We start from the raw sequence: 21,745 nt of genomic DNA, 5'->3' as shown, positions 1-21,745 counted from the left end.
GTTTATGTCTGTCCTCTCCAGCACCTCTGCATGCAGTTTGGGGGAATCGAGCTGGCATTAGCTCATACTGCTGCAGTGTTTCCCCCTGTGTTGCCAGACAGGCTGCACTGAAATCCACGGTGCTGAGCCCACACCAGTGTGGGGGGGAGTGTCTTGTCTCCCGTTGGTTGTTGTGCCAGTAGCGACATTAATGAAAACTCAGCCTTGCCCTGTAGTAGGTAGTTAAGTTCTTCATCAGTCCTGGGGGTAAGATAAACATATGAATTGAAATGATTTAGCATTTGAAAATAATATCATGTTCTTCTCAGGCATATTTTCTTTTTTCTTTCTCTGAAACCTTTATGACTGAGAGGTCTGATGCACGGTTTCTGTCTAGCCTGATATAGTTTTATGGCAAGGCTTTCCATAGTATCGTAGTATCTTGCTGACACACTGTGTCCAGTTTATGTTGGCACTAAGCCTGGATTCTGCAGTCCCTTTGTCAGGATTTGAGCTTAAAAAATCGCTGATCGAAGAGGCTGGACCTGTCACTACATTTAAAAGGCTGTTTTCTAAGTGTGATTTTATATTGTTTGGGAGGTTTTTGTTCACAATCTCATTAAAATATTCATGAGTTCTTTCTCTTTACTAGAATCTTTAAGAAGATGCTTGATGCTCAGTGGCATAGCTCTGCACTTCCCTTCTTGCTGGATGTTTTACTATTCCACATTCCTAATCTGACAGGTTGGTTTTTTTTACTTCTGTAAAATAACATTTTAAAATACCAATACTGGGAAAGATAAAACTGCAATATCAAAGAAGAAAGCTTCATTATAAATGTGCTGAAAATTCTAGGAAATATTTATACCTTTGTTGTCTTGGTTTTCTTGGAATTACAGCATCTGTAATTTGGTAGTAAACATGGAGTTTTAAAAGCCTGCTGGGCTTTCCTTGCTCATATTTCACCAAAATTGATAAACAAAACTTCCCTGCTTCAGCACGTGCAGAATTGAGCCAAAAAAGGAATTATAACAAAGAAGGTTGAATTGCCAAACCTAAGGTTTAATTCTGTTTCATTTATTAACTTTCTAACTTGAATAAAGAGGAGTATTTTGCTTTAACCAAGGCAGAGAAATAAAAGTGACTCCTCACTAATGCCATCTTCTGGAGGACACCACAGAAGTATGCTATTTGGTACTCTAGAAGCTGTGTTATAGCTGCATAAGTAAGTTGCAACATTCGAGTAAGGAGGTGATTTCTTACCTGAAAGTGACACTGAAAATCCTCACAATGAGCTTTCCAAGATCTGTGTGCAGATATTCTGAAGCATGAAATAGAACTGAAAGATTTTAGGATGTCTTATATGTGAGATGTAACATGTCATCAGGGCTTACTGTAACTGGGGCTGAGCTTAGTACAGTACTGAAACATTAGTAAGAAAACTTCTTTAATGCAGTTTTTTCTTAGAAAACCAGTTTGCAGAATCAGCCTATGACTTGGAACATGCATTTGGAAATACCTGCTCCTCCTTTTACGTTGCAAAGGTGTTTATTTTAAAGCCTCTGAAACTCCTTTAGTATTCCTTATCTTGTACTCACTATTCAGTAGTTACATCCAGGACTTTGTATTTTGTTTACAGTACTACCATCCATTATTTGGGTTTATTGCTGTCTTATAAATTCTAATACAAGGTGTACTATTTTCAAAAGTATGCAATGTAGGATCCTGTTACCTTTTTTCCTGCATTTTTTATAGAACTTTATTTTAAAGTCACTCGGAATCCTTTTAAAATACTACCTCAGATATAAAAGCTACATAATAATCAGTTCTTCAGTGTCATATCCTATTAAGTTTGTTAATTTTCTTATTGAAGTAGTCTGAGTAGATGAGCTTCCTTCACATGTTTTTGTTGTTTCAGCTAGTGCAGTCTGATGAAGACAGCAGGATTACTGTGCTAAAGTAAACAAATTGCTTGTGTCCTTAAAAATGAAGAAGATCTCAAGAAATACAGATGTATTAGAGCCTCAGAGGTATGAATGTGAATTTTTGCAGATTTGAAATCTACTCTGATCTGTTAGGCAGTTCTACGTGTGAGCAACAAGACTGATGGGATCTGACTGTAGCCACTGACATGGCTACTGTCAGCACCTTTTGCAAAATAAGAAAGATCTGTTGCAATTTTATAGCCTTCTTTACAGTAATGAATTTCTGCTAGGATTCTTGAATGGCATTTAGCATTTTCTGTTATGCCACACTTTCTGCAGGTATTGCAGGATTTAAAGTGACCCCCTTGTTGCATACATTTTTGGGATGCTTGATATAAATCAACTTGATGAATACACTGGTGGCCTTAATTTCCTGTTTCACTGGGATTATGAGCTTGTGGGGAAGCAAGGAAGCGAGGATACTGGCTGCTTGTCTTGTATTCCGTACTTTCCAATGGGACATAGCTGTGCTTGCCACTTAGTAATGAGCTCAGTGAGTAGAACCCCATGCTGACACCAATGTGTCAAGTCTTGCGACAGTAACAGCTCCTTAGAGCAGGGCCAAATGAGGGCTGCAAGTGTCAGAGCAGGTAGTTGTCATGTCCCTCATTGCTGTAGGGTTCCTGTCCATGACTTAAACATCTTCTTAAATCATTACCCAGCCCACTGAAGTACTTGTCCTAGCTACTAATTGCCCTCCTGCATTCCACAGTGTCTCTCGACCCTCATGGGAGCCACAGGCTTCTAAAATCCCTGTTAAAACAAGAAATATCAAAACAAGAGGTTCTGTACTCTCACTTGGATGGCCACTTTTAGGAACCCAGGCATCACAAGGAGTTTGGTTTGATTTTGTTCTGCTTTAGGGAGCTGGGGAGCCTGTCTTTGCTCCTCATGGGTAACCTAGTGGAAATACTTGAAATTACTTACATGAGCAGCAAGAACAGGTTTTGCCTTATGGTTTTGTGTTCACACCATGTCTCTAAGAATCCTGTGACATTCATTAACAGTTATCTATATCCTATGGTTTTTGTGCTTTTACATACTGTACAAACAGGTCCCAAGACCGTTCCCCCCCTTGTTTGATTAACAAAGGGAAGAAAACAAATAGTAAAAGAGAAAACTAATACCTAGCAAAAGCTTAATTCTACTGACAGTGCACAACTTGCACTGGCTCCAGTGGGCAAGGAGCAAGCTTTGAGCCCATCTCCCCTTGTCACTTAGAACTTCTGTCAGACTGATTAAATGCTTCCAGGAGCACAGGTCTGCTGCTGACTCACTCTGCTGTAACTGTTACGTGTCACTGGAAGCTGCACAGGTCATCTGCGAATCTGCACTGACAACTCTTTTGTTTTGAAAGTTAAGTCTGGTTTGCATAATATATTTAGTTTCTTTGCTCATGATCAGTTTTTTTTAAATTATTCAGTATTACTGCTTTTAAAATGAAAGAAGAGTTTATTTGTCAAAAAAATATGGAAGAATATGTGACTGCTTCTACCAAATTCACAACCTCAGCCAGAATATTTTTAACAAAGTTTGAGCATACAGCTCAAGTTGTTTAAAGTTCAGCTTAGTGGGGTACAACCAGGGTAGATATTTCTGTCTTACACATGTAGCTTGCAAATCAGAAACCAGCAAACAGCCTCGTACATTTTTTCATACCATGAGCACCCCTTCCTCAGACAACATGTGGGAGTTAGACTTTACTGTGGAGAGCAGTGACGCTGACCATGCCAGGGCATTTCATCAAGGCACAGAATCCCATGAGAGCTGCAGCTGGCAGGCAGCCCTGAAGCTTGCCCGTCCCACCCAGCTCAGGCAGGGTCAGTGACAGCAGGCTGCCCAGGGCCATGTCCTGTCGGGAAGCATCATCTGTCTCCAAAGGTGGACATCTGCAGCCTTTCTTGGCAACCAATGCCACTGATTGACTCTCCTCACAGTAAAAAAGCTCTTTCTTCTCAAAGCAAGAATGGGAAGATAGAGATATATTGACTAACCGTGTTAGTTTGAATCCAGAATTGGAAAAAATAATAAATTCAAATTGTTTTAACTGTTCCATTCTGTGCCGTGTCAGATCATCACTTTTCATAGGTGCACTTTTCTCTCACTGAGCATCAAGAGAGTTTACACCAAGCAGCTCTTCATCTTGGGAGGATGGAGGACATAGTATGACATTGATTAAAGAGAATAAAATAATTCCTGTGTGGGTGGTTGTTGAAATACAATTCAAGTCCTTTTAGGTTTTTTTAATGCAAGTGAAAATATAACTCTATATTATATGACTGTACATGTGCTTCACAGGGGCAGTGCGATCAGTGGATTGCCTCTGAGAAGACTCCCAGGGTTCGCTCAGGTTGTAAGAACATTCTTAATCTCCGTTCCGTAAGGCAGAATCTAAGGAGGCACGCTGCCTATGCAAGGGTTCTGGTACTTGTATTACGTTGCTGCTGCTTGTGCTTTTTCTGCTCACTTTTCTTAGAGCTACCTTCCCTCCTTAAGTAGGATGGGAAGCATTGCTTCAGTAACTCCTGCTCCATAGCACCAGTCTAGCTTGTTTTATGGAATTCACAGCGCATTTGCTGGAGATTCATGGTGAGACACCTTGCCAGCCCTTTTGACAGTAGGTGTGAAGCTGGCTCCCTAACACAATGCATTTGCAGTTCCAGTCGGTAGAAATTTTTGATACTCTTCAGCAATACCCACAGTGGGGTTGAAGGTTACCCATCAAAGCCATGTGATCGAGGGCCTTTAAAGTCGGTTGTAGTTCCTGGGTTTTGCTTTATAGGCCTGCAGAAAGCTGACGGTGTAAAGGACATGACCCTATATTTGTCCTTTGTCAGTATTGTGTTAAATTTGTCATAATCTTCTTTGAAATTATTTGAAGGTTCATGAAGATTTGATTTCCCCCTCCCCCCCCCCCCCCCCCCCCCCTTCTAAATGCAATATTCATATTGGGGGTAAAGGAAGAACATTTTTCATACACTGTTCCAAGACTGAACACAGAAAGTATTAGACAACTCACAAGAGAGATGGGTTTTATGGTAACTCTGGCACTATTTTTCAGCACCCATATATTGGTAAAACTTGGCCTGACTTTAAATAACTAAAGGAGGTACTGGCTGAATCCAGACACACGCTTTGAAAATTTTGCAGTTCAGTAATCATCATGCATAGGGTGAAACAGTTCTGAATGACCTTCTACTTTCCATTCTGTCTTTATGCAAAGGGCATCTCTGAAGTTGGTGGGAAAATGCCCCACTATCTCAAAATTGAGCATCTTGTCCTTTTTTATACATTTCTTTTTCTCTGATTTCTCCTCACTGCCAAAAATACGTTCTTCATAGATTTTGCAAAACAACAACTGCCAGACCTTTCAGGTCACAGTACAGATGCTTTCTGCCCCTGCATTGGAAACTCATCCTCTATTTAGAAATGGCCTCAGAACCTGGTGAGCAGTTGACAAACATAAGAGTTTGTTATGAAAACTAAACAATGATGAATGTATTTACAGGAGACCAGTGTGTTTCACTCCTTGTTTGTGTAACACAGGCTGTTACACTACTAATTCAGCCCTCACTTGTGTGAAATATAAACCTATGGAGAACCACTAGGTCCCTGTAAATAGTAATGATATTAAAACTGACTGGAGAGGGAAACAGATTTGGGGAGGAATGTTATGTTTTCTTCTTAAACAATGCATTTTCTTAAGCTCAGCTAGGGTTTGTTATCAGTGCCCATCTTAGTTTACTTAGTTTGTGCAAATACATGAGATGATACCAAACATCAGATTGTACTGTATGGTTTTAAAGGGAAGGTGTTCTATGTGACCTGAATTGTGAGCTGATGGTTGCAGATGAAGGCACCCAGACAGTTCCCAGCGCATCCAAAGCAAACTGTTGCTGCTGTTGCTGCTCTGGGGGTAGGATCAGCCCAACGCTGGAATATTAAAATTGTTGCTGATTTTGATAGGCTTAGGGGAATATTCTTGAGGAGTGGAAGTAATACAAGATAGCTTTGGGGTTTAACTGTTCATGTTTTAGCAACAGTTTTGTGGAATTCAGGGCGGGGGAGGGAGATGATAGTGTCCGTTATCCAGAATATTAATTAAAAAAGAAAACACCAGATCTAGAGATGGGTAACCAGCAGAGCAAGAGGTAACTGTCTTGGCAGAGTGCAAACTAGTGTAGCTGCCTTGCTTCATGTACCTGAGGGAGCAGACAGAGAGAAAGCCCCAATGTCTTTTCATGTTGTGCTGCCTCATGATCTGGTGACCTTTGGGCTCGTACAGTGGGTTTTATAAGTACTTTACAGACAAACCCAATTACTGAAAAGTGAAATTTTCCCAGAAGAATCTGAAACTAAAAAGCATCATCATCCAAAGAGAACATTTTCTTTCTCAAACACGTACTACCTGGTGAGAGATATTTGAAAAGTACAATTGATTTCTTTTGTAATCTGCCATATTTCCTCCTTGCCATTTTTCAGATTTGGTGAAAACACTGTCCTTTTGATAAGATCATAGTTCAATTAAACCTTTCCATTAAAAAAAAATAAAAATTCTTCCATAAGAAAAAAGGTTTCATTTTGTATTCCAGTATCCTCTTTTACTACCTTTTTCAGCCTTTCCAGTACAACTCAGTCATCCTTTACAGCAGCAAAGCTAACAGATCTTTTTACTGTCACTCAAAATTAATTAGCAGCCCTTTCTTTATTTAGTACTCTAAAAAAACTTCAAAAAACCATGCACATTTGGTTACCCTTTAGGGAACAAGTTAGAGTATATGGTTATGTTTCGAAGTGTGATTTTTAGCAACTCCAGAACACACCTATTGCAGACAGCAGTGGCTAGAGCTGACACATGGATTCTAGCCCATATGACTTTTCATATCTTCTCAAATTTATTGAAGCTATGGAAAAGAAACATTTACTGTTTTTTCAACAGTCTTACAGAATATATGAAATCCACCAAATTTAGTTTATCTCCTGTATTTCTTTTACAGTATTACTTCTGGGTTTTTCAGCTTTACCCCAGACTCTCTTTTTTTCCTGTTTTTCAAAACTTTTCCAATGCTTCAAGTTCAGAATAGAAGTCTTCCTAAAGAAGTCCCAGGAAAATAGCTACACTCTAAGCCATAGCAGCCTTCCCTAATGGGTGACCTTAAGGAATTTCTCTGTAGCCTCTTCTTTCTCATTCAGGCTGCGGAAAAGCTGCTGTCTTCCTGCAGAGCCGCTCCTCTCTCTGGGGCTTCTCTGGAAAAGAGCAGCATGCTTCTGCTACTCCGCTTACTTGGAGAAGTACTAGTCTGCCGCACAGAAATCATTGCTTCCCTTAAAGCACCTTAAAGTCTCTGTAACATATGTGCAGAATAGACAGGATTCATTTGTTTTTTTAGGAAAAAAAAAAGATGTTTTCTTTGGTTTTCATGCAGTAAGCTGTGTCCTGTGCTTTGCCCACATTCTGTGGGTATCGTTTATGATGGCATTTGTTTTTGAGGTTTTAGTGTAAAGCAATGTTTAAAACACTGGCATCCTTGCAAAAATATTTGGTGAATAATAGTATATTTTCAAGAAACAGGTCAGTGCTATAAAGGTAATAGTTTTGTTGGTATAGATAAAAGCAGTGATAACCAGCAAATACAAGTTCTTAGTTCTCTAGAGGCAGAATGCGGTTCCAGACCTTTCAGTCTTCACTCATCAAAAGTTGATTTCATCCTGACGCTTGGGGCTGAATTTCCTGGTCTGCTCATTTAACCTTCCTTCAAGGTGAGTGGGAGAGAAGATGATGAGGAAGTAACGATGGAAAGAGACATGAAGGACTAAGCCCACTGAGACTGGAACCCTTGAGACTATACAGCAGGCAGTGAAATGTGCAAACAATATTACACATTTGCTCTTGTGCTCATTAATTTTATTACTGTTGGAGAAAGTTCTACATATACAGCTGATTTTCCTGCTCCTTCCAGATGAAGTCACAGCTGGGTCACTCAAAGGCATATGCCTTCTTCCTTTTTTCCCCCCTCCCTTCAGAAAGGGATAACTGTTTCTTCCCAGCTGTTTGGATTCGCCAGTTAACTCCCTCCCTGCAGTTTTCCAAGTGGTGTGGTATTACTGCTGTCTAGCTCCTGCTAGATTGCGCATTTCCTTTTTCTCCGATATGCTACACACCTTTTGCAGCATCTAAAATAGGAGTGATTACTGAGCACAATCTTACATTCACTGGATTTGTTCAGTGATTAGGTGTGATTGTGCTAATACAGCTGCATCAGAGGTGTTCTACTGCTGGTAGAGCTGTGCAGAAAAATTAAAAGCATTCGTATCTTGTTGTTCCATGAATTACGTTCATAGTCTGCTGTGCTCCTTACTAGAAAGCAAACAGTTACTGTGAGGAGGTGTGTAGAAGAATTGCCTCCCTGTAGCTGTCTGTCTCCTATCAATTTGTGAGCTAGTGGCTGCTCAATAAAAGTGACATTGTGAAGTGTTTTGTCTCAAGAGAGCAATTACACCACACCTAGCAGAATGTCTTACTCCCCACACTGTCTAGAACTGAGCTTCTCTTCGCTTTGGTAGCTTCAGATTTTGCCACCATCTCTCTGCCTTGCCATCCATTAGAGAAATAACACCTTTCTGACTAGAACTGTCCCTTTCTCCTCCTTGTATACACTGCATACTTAATAACTCCTCCCTTTCATCATTGCCATCCTGGAATTACTTTCTTATAATTGCTTGATTCTCTTCTAGTTGATCTCACTTTGGACATTTCCTGAAAAACAGCACATAATCATCTCTGGTGGTGTGCATACAGTGCAACCCGGATGGATTCATTCTCATCTCTCAGCCATGTTGCTTATTGGAGCCTCACTGAAGTGCTGGCACTGCTTTTGTTGCCCGTTGACATGCTCTTTATAGGCTTCTGGAAGTCTTGGGGAAAGGTGGGCACCGTGATGATGACTCACCAGTGGACATTTCAGGGCTTACTTACTTTTAGCTCCATTTGTCTCTTATTAATTCTGTAGTTCTCCAAAAACGTTCAGTTCATTGCAGTTTCAACTTACTGTCTCTGTTTACAGCAAGGAAGCACAAACCTGAAGTTCGGGAGCTTTGGCAATGGGCAGGGCTTAATGCCGGCCCATCTGCTGAGAGAGGCACTACCTCAGGGGGGGACAGGCTGTGACAGGCTGCTGACAGTAGTGGTAACCCATTGGTGTCAGGAGCCTCTGCACAGCAAGGTTCTGTTTTGTTTGAGTTAGAGCTGGTGCAGTGTAGCCCTTAATGAGCACATAAGTTAAATCATATTTTTAAGTTTAATGGAATTATTCCCAATTTACATTGCTGTAATTGCTCCAAATCAGTAAGCATCCTTTTCCTACACCACAGCAATACAGCTGCAGCGGAAATGGATTAAGTGTAAGAGTATCTGCCTTTTATTAGAAGCCACCATTGATTTAATTTATCTAATGCAAATAACTAGATGAAATAGCTGCAGTTTAACCGTCTTGTGTCTGCAAGTGATGTCTGAGTCCAATAGACCAAAAATTATCATATGACTTGACATCTTTTTAAAACCCTGTTAAAAAAATTCTAGAAAAAAATAAAACATTTTCTTTCACATTCTATTGAGGAATAAATTACAAAGACATTTATGGAATTTTATATATATACATTTATGCCTGGTGCAGAAGTTGTATCACCTTCTGAAATATTTTTTATATATATAGCTGCTGTAATAGCCTTGTCTCTCTTGAGTGGCAAAAGGAAGCAAAACCGTAAGTCAAAGCTTAGCTTAAAGCAAGGTATGAAAATAAAATGTGACTCATACACTAAATAGGATAAATTTTGAATACCCTGTTGGTTAAATTTTATGAATGGTGAATGTATGATTCTCTTTACAAGCATTTCTGAATTGTTACATGCAGTGTGTCTCTTAGAAATCCTTTCATAGACTGTTGGGTGCTGACTCTTCCTTTAAAAGAGACATCGTTGTGCAGTGCTGTTTGAAATGAGGCCAGAGAGGAGATTTCCATGCCTAATGTATTTTTTTTTTTGTGATCATTCCTTAGCAAAGAGAATTCACACCAGAATAAGGAATATATATCTATATTACGAAAGATGGTATTTGTATTAGGAACCTCCCATAATTCAGGAGGCTAAATGCAGAGCAGAAAGGGAATAGGTAGTAAGGATCTTAATCTACATATTCGTGCCTGCCTTGACACAGTCCAAACCAAGGACACAGCAGCAGACAGAGGTGTCTTTTTCTTTCTCTTGGTTTCTGCAAGATCATTAACCATGGCTTTTTGGCAGTGCTGTATTATTCCATTCTAGCACTGTTTCTTTAGAAAATTTGGGAGAAGGGAGATTGTGATGACACTGCCTACCTCTCTGCTCACTTACCTGTCCTTGCCACCCCCAGGCCTAGTTGAGTCTTTTCATGAATTTCAGGGAAATTTGGGACTGAAATTACCATTGCAAAGAGAGTGTTCCTGTAAGCTTTGAAAGACTGCAATACAAACTCATCCTTTAGAAGAGATCAGAGAATGTAATTTGGATTCATTTGTCCCAGCCATAAGAGAAGTTTCGGAGCTTAGACTTTACTGGGTGTGCAAGTCAACTACTGGAGGCACGGCTATGTGAAAAATCATGCTTCTTTTTGTAGAGTTGCTTGTTTCTTACTACAACCGAATTCTCTCTTTAGTTTTAAAATTAAACTGATCTTTCTGTACATGTTTTATCAGAATTTATCAGTCATGTTAAAGAAAGATAAATAAGAGGGGAAGCTGTTTGAATTCATCACTCCTAAGACCTTCAGTTTATAACTATGAAATGTCCAGAGGAAAGTACATTTCACCATATTGTAAGTTATGGTAAAAGCTGCCGCAGAGAATGGCAAGGTGCAGTTCATATAATAAAATACATTCTGTGGGAAGATAAACTGAAGTGAGTCATATGTCATCTGCCTTGAATGGGTATGGTGATAAATAAAAGTGACTTCTTAAAAACGCTGATGAGCATTTCATTCCAGATATAAACGGAAGGCACAGAATGGACTGCTCTTAGCAAAAGTGTCCAAAAATCCACAAAGAGGCATAGAAGCTGTATATGCACAGCCAATAAAGCAAGGTCAGTGAAGTGTGTGAAGAGGATTGGACTGAAGGAACTTTCAGAAAACTTGTAGTTGATACCTGCTGTTCAAGGCTATTGGACAGGAGGAAAATTTTCCAAAGCAGGGAAAATAAATTTTTCAAGCATCACTAAAATGGTTTCTAAACACCCAGTAGCAATGTGGCAAGTGCAAATGAAGATGACACACACAATGGAAACAGGGAATTTAAGAATGAAAGTAACTGATCACATATCAGAAAGCTTTGAGACATGCCAGAGTACGTGAAGGTGTTTTCCCACAGTTTAGCATCCAGGTTAATTGAAATTTCAACTGAAGCTTTACGGTTGGAGTATTTACAAAGCCTTTGCTTTGTGTTTGTTCACTAGTTTCTAGTGAAGAGGGAACTGCTGCAGCCTGCTGTGATCTGTTGCATCAGCTGCTCATGTTCATAAAACTTGTGGGTACTTAATAGCTTTGACACTATCAGACTGAGATGAAAACGATCATTTTGTCAAAAGGAATTGAGGGATAGGGAGTGGAAGAGAGAGGCATGTGCACGCATATATCCACACTCAGACAGCATGGTCTTGTGTTTCTTGAGGAAGCCAGGCTGAAAAATAAGGTCCAAATAAGGGTGAATGATGCTTCTTTCTCTTCTTATCTCTTGACTGTACTTCTGACCAGGATCACACTTTAATCTTAAGATTTAGAACACTGTCCTTAATTCAAAGTTGACTTGTGGGGGCAGAAGTGACTGTGATTTGTAAATGGAAGGAAATGAGCCATGGCCTTTAGCTGGCACAGCCCAGATTAACAATCAATAGTCCAACAGGACAAATAAATCACAAAATCCAAGTCAAATCCTGTGCAGTTAAAGGCCAGATGGATGGTCCAGATCCAGAACTGTGTCTTTTGTGGAAAACAGGATGGATGCTCCTCTCTTTTGTGGATTTCTTACATGAAGGTTGACTATTGGTCCTGATAGATAACGCAGAATCCTCAAAACAGGAGCAGCTGAGATGTGAAAGGTAGAATGGAGAGGGAAAGGCTCTCGGTCAGGCTGCATAGGAGGACCATGGCTTTACAGCAGGTACTGCAGTGAGGACAGTTCTATGGCTGTACATGGGCTTGACTGGAAGACCTAGCCTGTTTTGGGGCATGAGCCTTCCCACTGGAGATGAATGAGGGATTATTCAGATAAGTTGTCATTTCCCTTGGCTCTTATTGTGTTGTGGTCTTTTGTCGCATGATACAGCTGCAGCCATGCATTCTCTTCCACTGCCTGTCCTGTTTGGGGCTCCAGCACCTCTGAGAATCACTGCCTCCAGCCCTGCCCTGCTCTGGCAGGAGGGAAAACACCCGAGCAATCCAGCTGTTGCCTTGACATTGCTAATGCATTTCAAAGTGGGTAGAATTGAGCAAGGACCAGGTTGTTAACACAGATTCCTAAATGAGTGGATTTTTAATGTTACCCAGACTAGCAAGTAATTGCGGCAGCCTTACAATATTACCCTTAATCAGAAAATACTTGTCCTACATCCCCATCGTGTATTTGAACTCAGAGTGGTGCCAAAAAGAAGAGAAAGGCAGAGTCCCTCAAGAAGATTGCATTGAATCTGCATCTGTCCTCTTAACAACTGAGTATTGGAAATTTTGTTAGTTTCTCAGTTTCACCAGTTTCACTTTCTCAAGAGAAAACATCCATAAGGTGTCAAAATGCACTTGGCTGTGATTCTATCCATGTATTCAACTAAAGCAGACAGTCTCAGCATTTGACGCGGGTCACATTTGAGTCATGCAGGGAATGGAAGTTTTATAAACCCCAGACTGACTTGAGATGTCGCATAGGCAGGCAACACCTGGCAAACGTGCATGGCACTTACCTGCCATTAATGAAAGGTTGTCACTAAGTTACTAAAGAGTTAGCATCCGTGTGCAGTGTATGCACGTACACACTCACACTTGCAGTGGGAGCAGGAATACAAGAAGGCAGGCAGAGCAGACACATCCATTCTGTTTCAGCTTCATAAAAGGTGCCTGTGGCTTTTCCCCTTGCTAAGCTTGGAGTACAGAAGTGCAAAAAAATAAAAGCAGCACTCTAGCTCATGATGCACAGCCCTGGAGCAGCCGTGGGCTTTATGGGAATGACATTTACAGCTGACATCAGATCTGAGTATTTGCATTGGATTTCAGTGTCAGCATTGGAGGTGTGGCTTAACAGGGACACTGCTTCAGTCTTCTGATCCAGCTAAGAGGCAGCTCAGCTCTGTCTGAGAAGATACTCCCTTCCTCTCTGCTATCCTGCTTGCATCTGACTCCTCCCTCCTGCAGCTCAGAACAGTGCAGGGTGAATCCAACAGCCTCTCCTTTCTACTATGTTTCTTCCTGAGCTACTAGAGCTTGGATATACCTGATATTCTGCCTTCCTTTCAACTGAACTTGTGAGTAAGGCACATTGCCTGATATCTGTCAAAAGTGAATGGCATGTTATTACCTGAAGAACCTAAATTAACCATCTTCCAGTACTGAAAGGATTTTGAAGAACTGCATTTTTTTCAGCACCTTTGATACTTGTTGTTGCCTGATTTTTGTAGGGCATGACTTTTTCTGGTTATCAAGGGTGCTTTCACCTGAATATTTCATCAGATGCCGCAAAAGAGAGTCTAGGAAGACAAAGAAACTTGTGATGTGGAACTAACTTCTGGTTTCAGCTAGTGAAAACTTGCAGAGTCAGTGAGAAGGTAAAGAAAAAATTTGCCAAGGACAATGTCAGCAACGCCTAGTAATTTGTCACTTAATGGGACAAGCTTCTTCGTGGAAAATCGTAGCGTTATGGATAAGCCTAGTGAGCAGAGAACTTTGAATGTCTTTCTATTCTGCTTGACTTTTATCATGGCATTCACAGCACTTCTAGGCAGCATTTATTCACTAGTTTCCCTGCTGAAAATGCAAAACAAAACAACGGTTTCAATGATTGTGACCTCTTTGTCAATAGATGATTTGATCAGTGTTGTGCCAGTGATTATTTTCATGCTCACCCAGTGGTCAAGTGATGTCTTCCTCCAGCCTCTGTGCACCACCTCAGCGCTTGTGTATTTATTCCAGGGCATTTCTAGCAACCTGAAAGGTTGTCTTCTAGTTTCTTACAACTTCTACACCATCAACAAAACTGAGACAATATGCTGCAGCACTTCCAAGCAACAAGTGAGTGTGGTATGGGCCATTCTTACTATTTGGGTCATCAGTTTGCTGATCTGCATTTTGCCTCTCTGTGGTTGGGGCGCGTACATCCCCACCTCCTGGGGTTGCTTCACTGACTGTGCCAGTTCCTACATCTTGTTTTTATTTACTGTCTACTCGCTGTGCTTCTGCCTTCTCACAGTGCTGTCTGTTCCTCTAACTTACCAGCTGTTGTGCTCAGATGAGCAACAGCTATTACATACTGATTACCAGGAAATCTCTCGAGGCTACATCACCCCTGGGACACCTGCAGGCTGCAGTACTACTACCCCATCTGTGTCACTGGTGGACCCTGTGGATAAAACCCTGAAGCATTTCCAAAATGCAAGTCCCAGTTCGGAGGCAGTTTTGGGGAAAGGTGTGGCTGAAAGCAGTGCACTCGAGCCCCGTTGCATGAACAGCATACAGAGCAGGAGCTTCGCAGTGGGCTTCGCCCAGAAACGATTCTCACTGATTGTTGCATTGACAAAAGTAATTCTCTGGCTTCCAATGATGGTAAATTATCAGATTGATTTACTTTCTAATGCTTACTTACATTTAAATGGGATGTGACTTGGTGTGCCGTGTATTGAAACAGGTGAACGGTAGGTATTGCAATTGTTCCTTATAGTATAGTTTGTGCCAGCAAAAGTCTTTTTAAGCAGGTCTGTGTCACTACATGAATTTAACTGGCTTTCAGCAGGTTTGGCAGAGCCTGATTCATCAGTATGTTACTCTGTCATCACATCATTTGTATCACCTGAATACAGGGATGGCTGAAGTCCACCCTTTTTTACTGCCACCCTTCTATACTGGCAAGCATTTGTTCAGTATTATGGGGTCTGTGAATTGTACTAAGCTAGCTCTTCTGCCCCTTCTCACAGCTGTGAGTCACGTCCTTTGCCAGACTGGTTAAAAAAAAAAAAAAAAAAGAGTTTGTTAGAAAAATGAGGTTTGCTTGCATCTTTGTAATCTCTATAGCATTGGTTGGGGCAGGAGGCGTGGTGGGGAGGGAATGTTGTCCATGTCCATGCACTGGTATATTTGAGAACAGGTATAGTTGTGTCTAATTAGAAAGGAGTGTTGAGTACACAGAACATGGGTCGGGGACAGTTACCCTGTCGCCCCTTCCCAGGATATGTATAGACTCAGCACCTGAGATTCTCTCAAAGGAAGGAGAGCATTACAGAGCATCCGCAGCGCAGCCTGGTGTGGTGCTAAGCTCTTGCTTCTGTTCCCCATCAGGAGCTGGAGTTCCTCAATACCATGCAGGAGAGACTGAACTAGCAGCCTCCTCTGAGTTGCTTGTTTTAGTAGTGCTCAAGCATCTATATTTAGCTTAAGCAAGGATTTTTCTGAGAAATACAGAACGAGGAGAGCCTCTGTCAGTGTGTTTTCTCCACTCTGTTAGAAACAAAACTGTTAGGCTTGACAAATATTAATGACAACCTGTGTCCTTTAGTTGTGTCATATTCATAGTGAGATGTTCTGTTTATTCCTGGAAGTATCTCTTTTATGTACCTGAAGAGTTTTAAATTTCAAAATGCTTTGCCTTTCAGATACAAATGGTTGTCCAGCACATCACCGGCTTTCAAAGCTTTCCATTTGAATCCCTTAGCTTCCTGCTGACTTTGCTGGCTGCCACAGCCACCCCAGTATTTGTCCTGTCAGAACACTGGATCCACCTGCCCTGTGGCTGTATCATTAATTGCAGGAGGAACTCATACGCAGTGTCTTCAGAAGAACTCAAAAGTAAGTATGGAAAGGTGATGCAGCTGGAATATATCTTGCAATAAAGAAGGTAGAAAGTCAGTGCCAGTAACAGTACTTTGTACTCCTTGAAGTAATTTTCCTGAATGGCATAAACATTACTCAGAACAATATGTGAGACTCGTAACATTAATGTGAGACAGCTGGATGGAAATCATGGATGCTGAGGCACAGAAGCTTGGCTGATTTTCCCAGGTTACTGTCAGATCTTTTAGCAGAGCCCAATGGACTCTGAATCCTAGTTTTTCTCTCCTCTCCTACTCCGGAAAAGATGTATTTACTAAAATCTGAGTTCTACTAACCACATACATGGAACATGCTAAACCTGTTTCATGTTGTGGGGGGAAAAAAGCATGCTAATTGCAAGCAAATTATAAGAAGGAGAGAAGCTATTGTTTGTACAGCTGTCACAAGGACACCAAAAAGCACATAGAGAAGAATGTGATTGCTGGGAGGGGCCTGTATCTCACTGTGTTCATTCTGCTTGTTGAAAGCTGAGGGACTCCTATGCAGTTTTTGCCTAAAAATATTTCCCTGCATGTTTATAAAGTTTACCTTAGTGTAACAGAGGATGCCAGGCCTTCACTGGCAACCTTGGGATCTTCTAAAACCCTGGTTTTCTGAGGGCCTCCATGTAAAACCAGCTGGAGGAATAGAGCAGTTCAGATGGAAGGGACCTAAAAGGCTCCTCTGGTCCAGTGGTGGAAGTTAAGAGCTAAATTACGTTCCAGATTCTGAGGATCTGAGTGTTGTTTCACATTCTCTGGAGTGACAGTCCTCTAACATCATCGGGTGAATTCTTGTCGTTCACTGCATGTTTAGGAAGAAAGCAAGCTCCTGAATCCTCGAGAAAAGCCATTCTCCTTCATGGCTTTCTCTTGCTTTGAACACATTCTTCAAGTGCAAATGGCTTGTGCTGTGGCTGATGCTGTTGTAACCACTTTCCTGGAGAGGATGACTGCAGTTCATCAAGAGGCAGTTTGTTTCAGATGTATTTAATGACACTATTTAGCGAGATAAATGTACAACAGATAGAAAAGTAGCAATTGTAAAATTATTTAAAATAAATCGGTGACTTTTAGATATGCGTACTAAAGACTATGCTCAAGTTTTAACTCAGTGACTGCTAAGGTCAGAATTTCACCCATAGTAAGCACACAAACTGTTGAGCAGAAATATAGGTTGTGTAAATGTGTCCTCATACCTTTTATTTTACAATTTAGCATGAAAATTTTGGTGGGAAGGTGATTTCATTAGTTAAATAAAAAACACTTCTTTAATTTCTACATAATGTGAGATGAAGAGGAGGATGAAGAATCTCAGGTGGTTTGTGTCAGGAGGAATAATGAAGGGGTATAAATAACAAATGAGAATATTTAATTGCTCAGTTACTGTGTCAGATTAGTTGAAGCAATGAGTTTAGAACAGAGAATGCACAAAAATTTCACTGTGTAAATACTTCAAATATTTATTTTTTTATTGTAGAATTCTGTTGTTCTTGCTTAACTGTTGATATTGAAGGTTAGTTAGTTAGATCTTCAGAAATGTTTTATCATTTTGTACGATTTTTTACTTTTAGGAATATAGCTGAAACAGGCTGTGAAAAAGTGTTAAAACATTTAAGTATTTTCTTCTTTTGTGTATGGCATAAAACATCATATATTGTGTGGTTTTGAAAATGGCAGATGGTCTACCAGTTTCTGGGAATGCATTAGCTTTGGAATGCATAATTACTGAATTTATTAAGAAGGCAGTGTAATAACATACTGAGAGGTCTTTTGTCTCAACAATTTATTCTTTTTATGGATAGAAAATTGTCTGTTTCTAGCAGTAGTTAAATAATTTATTCCAAGTTTTAGAATGTCGTTTTCATTGTGTATGCAATCTCATTTTTATTCTTTTAATACGACATTTCTTTCCTTTCTGCTTAGCGAAACGTAGGGGCTTCGAATTCAACCTGTCATTCCAGCAAGGTTATGGAATCTACAAAATATCCCAGGAACACCATCACCACCACGATGGGGATGGTCAGTCGATGTCCTATCACAGCCTGGTGAGCTACGACTGCGATAGCTCGACAGAACCTGGCAGAGGCAGCGATGCCCGCCCCCGGGCCGGGCGGGCGGCGTTCAGCACCACGGCCCGGGCGGACAGCTCCCGGGGCGGCGGGGGCGGTGGCGGGGGCGCGGCCGGGACGGAGCCCGGCGCGGGGGGCAGCACCGACCGCCTCTTCCCGGACAAACCGGCGCGCTTGGAAAGAGAGGAGGTCAGAAATTTTGATCAGTCGACTTTTTCTGAAGGACCAGAGAGGAGGTTGTCTCATGAGGAAAGCCATAAACCTGAACTCACAGATTGGGAATGGTGCAGGAGTAAATCGGAGAGGACCCCTCGGCAGGTAAAATACAAACTTGCCCTTATTTTTTTCTGATACTAAGATTTACCTTACAAAACAATAATTTTTACTTAAATTGAAATTACTATTAGTCCTATTGTTAGTGTAGTTATTTTTAGTAAGAATCATACTTAGTATTCTATATTTTAGTAACCACACACCTATTTGCAGATTCTCATCCTGCAATAATTTCTCACTTGTCTTCTTAATCATGGGGTTGTAATTATTATTACTATTTTGTGTGCACCTTCATGATTTGTATGTGGTAAGAATTCAGTATGAATTCTGTTAATTCATCATAACAAATAGGGATTTTCTCTCAAAAGACTACATTTTCAAGAGTATTTCCAAGCATCTGGTGACTTTCTGTGTCATGCTTACTTTTTGGGTAGAGGAAAAAAGAGAACTACAAAATCAAACCTGAATGGTAAGTCCACAGAGAAATGCACATTTCAGTCTGGGCACAAAGATTCCTTTTAGATTCAGACAAAAATATTCCCAATAATATATTGCTCTTCCCTTTCATTTAGATTGTGGACAGTTATTGGAAGAAGAAATGCTAATAAACAGATAAGTTTTCAGGAGCTCTTAGGAGAAAGTGAAGTCGGAGTCTTAGTACATCAGCACTTCGGGCGAAAGACCTGTTAAATCTGTCCATAACCTCAGCTTGTGTATTCCTTTGCACAGAGGTTCTGATTCTGCTCTCTCACATTTGCTGTGTGCTGTATTGAATCCCACAGAGCTTTTCAGATTTTGGGAGAAGGGGACTGTCAAAACGATCTAAAATTAATAGAGTGCTGCAATCTTGCTATGTACCTTTCACCTAAAGGGGTGCCCTGTTGAATGAGCCACCGTTGCCATAAAAGTTGGGGTTTGCTTTCAGTTATCAGATTGCAGGACTAAGGTCTGTGCCACTTCAAAAACTTTACTTTTAATTTCTATAATCAGTGTTTGTTTAAGGGGCAAAGTGTCTCAACTGTTGCAGGTTGAATGCTCTTAATGAAAGAAGGGAAAGAGTGTTAGCCATTCCTTGTCAACTGTCTGTTAAGCAGGCAATGAATGTGAGGATTTTCTATCTCCTACAAATTCATGATTGTGAACCAAAGTTTGAACATTGGCTGTTAACTGAACTGAGTGTTGGAAGGTGCAGTGTGGAATTCAGCTGGCATTTACCATGACAATCAGTGGGAGTGGGTAAGAGTTTGTGTTAAGTCCATGGGACAGGCGCTGCAGAAAGCTTTAGGTTGGAGAGGGTCTCTGAAAGTCACCTAATCCAACCTCCTGCTCCAAGCAGGGCTGATGTCAAAGCTAGATCAACTTGCTCTCTACCTTTGGCACATACATAGGTAAGATGTATAAGCTGTATTTTATATCTAAATAAGGGAATCCCTCTCCTTCTGATAAACACAAGTTTATCATGTGAGTCAAAGTAGGAATTTGTTTGATATTTCAAATTTAACTGATTATCCCTTTCATGAAAAAGCAAATGTTCACTCTGTTGCAGTGTGCAGTGATGAACTGCTGTGTTTGTGGGCAAAAGTAAATGGTGTCTCAAACTGGTTTTAATCTACTAGTTCGTGCTAACCTCCTGTGTGCCATGTAGCATTTGCTTAATAAAGTCAGTATATCACTAGGTTCATCCTTAACTGTGGCTCTCCTTGCAGTAGTTTCCAGGTGGTGTTTTAAAAAAGTAAAAAAATCCCTTTTCCCATCTCTTCTGGCTGCTGTTTCAAATTGCTAGACCTGTGACTTCCATTACAGCAGGTGTGAGCACCTCTCTGTGAAGCAGCTGTAACAACTGCACGTGGACGGCTTTGTTTGCCCTGGGGCTTTATATGTCACATTTGGACATACTTCACTACTTTCATTACAAGGAATCCCAATTCATCCTTTTCTGACATTTCCCAAGTTATAACCCAATGTGCAGTTGCCAGGCATTAAGGCTTCTGTGGTCTAGAAGTTCAAGGCTTCTGAGTAACAGATTGCACTGTTTCTGACATTCAGCATGAGTTCCCAGAGCTTCACAGCGCTGACATTTGCTTTGCTGCTGAAAAAGGGCAGAATATGAAACTCCAGCAAGCATTGTAAAATTAACTTTAATGCGTTTCTCAGATGTGTGCTGGATGAAAGATCAATTTGGGGCAAACATTAAATAAGTTGAAACCCATCCCTTTTATTTATCCTGTCTGGAAGTCTCTAAGTATCTGAGAAAAGTCACTGTATCCTCATTACTGTCCATTTTTCACCATTGTTAAAAAAGGAGCCTTTACCTAGAATTTATTGGCCATGTACGTATGCTTAATTTGTCAATTAAGCTAGCCAACTGGGGAGAAGGTACCAAAGCTTACAAAGAAACGGGTGATTATCCAAATACAGTAAAAGTTCCTCATTGTTACTACTTTCAGACTATACATGCTTGATCACAGAAGTAGATACATATGTTCTTACTAGAGTACTTCCAGCTTTCTTTTCAATAAGCAGAACTTGTAATAACTTACAGTAGGGGGAAGAATAGCAATTGCACGTGGATTTTCAGCTTAGGCAGTGTGACAAATGTGTCCTTACATGCTGAATTTCCACATAGCAAAGGGCATAGATGCTCGGCATGAGAGCTTGAGAAAAACATAATATCAGTCCTTCTGCATGTACTTGTTGCAAAACAGACAGTGAATTGTCTTATAAAAAATTAGAATGCATTTTTCTCACATTAAAATTATTTTGTAATTTCTGTTGTACTACCTGTTTGAAAGCTTTTGAATTTAAGAGCACCCATGATAGCCCTGGGAGCAGCCAGGTTGGGGTGCTCTATTTCTCTGATGCTGTTATAGGGGTTCCCCCTCCTGTTGTTGTGCCTATGTGCTCCTTTGTGTTCATGGAGAGAATCTTTTACTCATACAGCCCAATAATTTGCATTTCTGCAGCAAAATGGAGAGCAATGCCGTAATCAAATCTAGAAAGTACCATGCTAATGGAAGTTACAGTTGATAGAACTATGGCCAACTTCAGCCAGGTATTAAAGAAATCATTGTGAGAGTTGCTGCTGCTGAATGGGTGATACAGTGTGCATTGCTGTAGCTGACAGGTGTCCCATTTTGAATAAAACCTGCTTTGCCAAGTGCAATAAACCAGAACATTTTGGACAGGGCCAGAAAGGTATAATAGTCTCACCCTGATCTCCAAACAGCAGATAGCCAGGCATGCAGATTTTTCACAGGGGACAAGTATTTCTTACCAGCAGGACAAGTAAACCCTTTATAGTATAATCCTACTGCTTCCATCAGTGCATCAGCACTGATTTTGCCA

At 40.7% G+C, this 21,745-nt stretch overlaps 1 protein-coding gene across 3 annotated transcripts in view; it reads left to right on the top strand.

Annotated features, from left to right (window-relative positions):
* The first annotated feature begins 13,326 nt into the window (after window positions 1-13,326).
* The window catches only part of GPR149 (G protein-coupled receptor 149), a 33,879-nt gene continuing 25,460 nt past the window's right edge, over window positions 13,327-21,745 (top strand). For all 3 annotated transcript variants that reach the window (XR_008825091.1, XR_008825090.1, XM_056357998.1), the window contains exons 1-3: window positions 13,327-14,796; window positions 15,840-16,032; window positions 17,982-18,445. Coding sequence is in view for 1 of the 3 variants with exons in the window: in XM_056357998.1 (XP_056213973.1) it covers window positions 13,828-14,796; window positions 15,840-16,032; window positions 17,982-18,445 (1,626 nt within the window). In the remaining 2 variants the exon portion in view is untranslated. The remainder of the gene's footprint in view (window positions 14,797-15,839; window positions 16,033-17,981; window positions 18,446-21,745) is intronic.

Source organism: Falco biarmicus, chromosome 13 (assembly GCF_023638135.1).
Source record: "Falco biarmicus isolate bFalBia1 chromosome 13, bFalBia1.pri, whole genome shotgun sequence".
NCBI lineage: Eukaryota > Metazoa > Chordata > Aves > Falconiformes > Falconidae > Falco > Falco biarmicus.
Note: the sequence above shows the minus strand (reverse complement) of the source record. Positions and strands in the feature narration are given on the sequence as shown.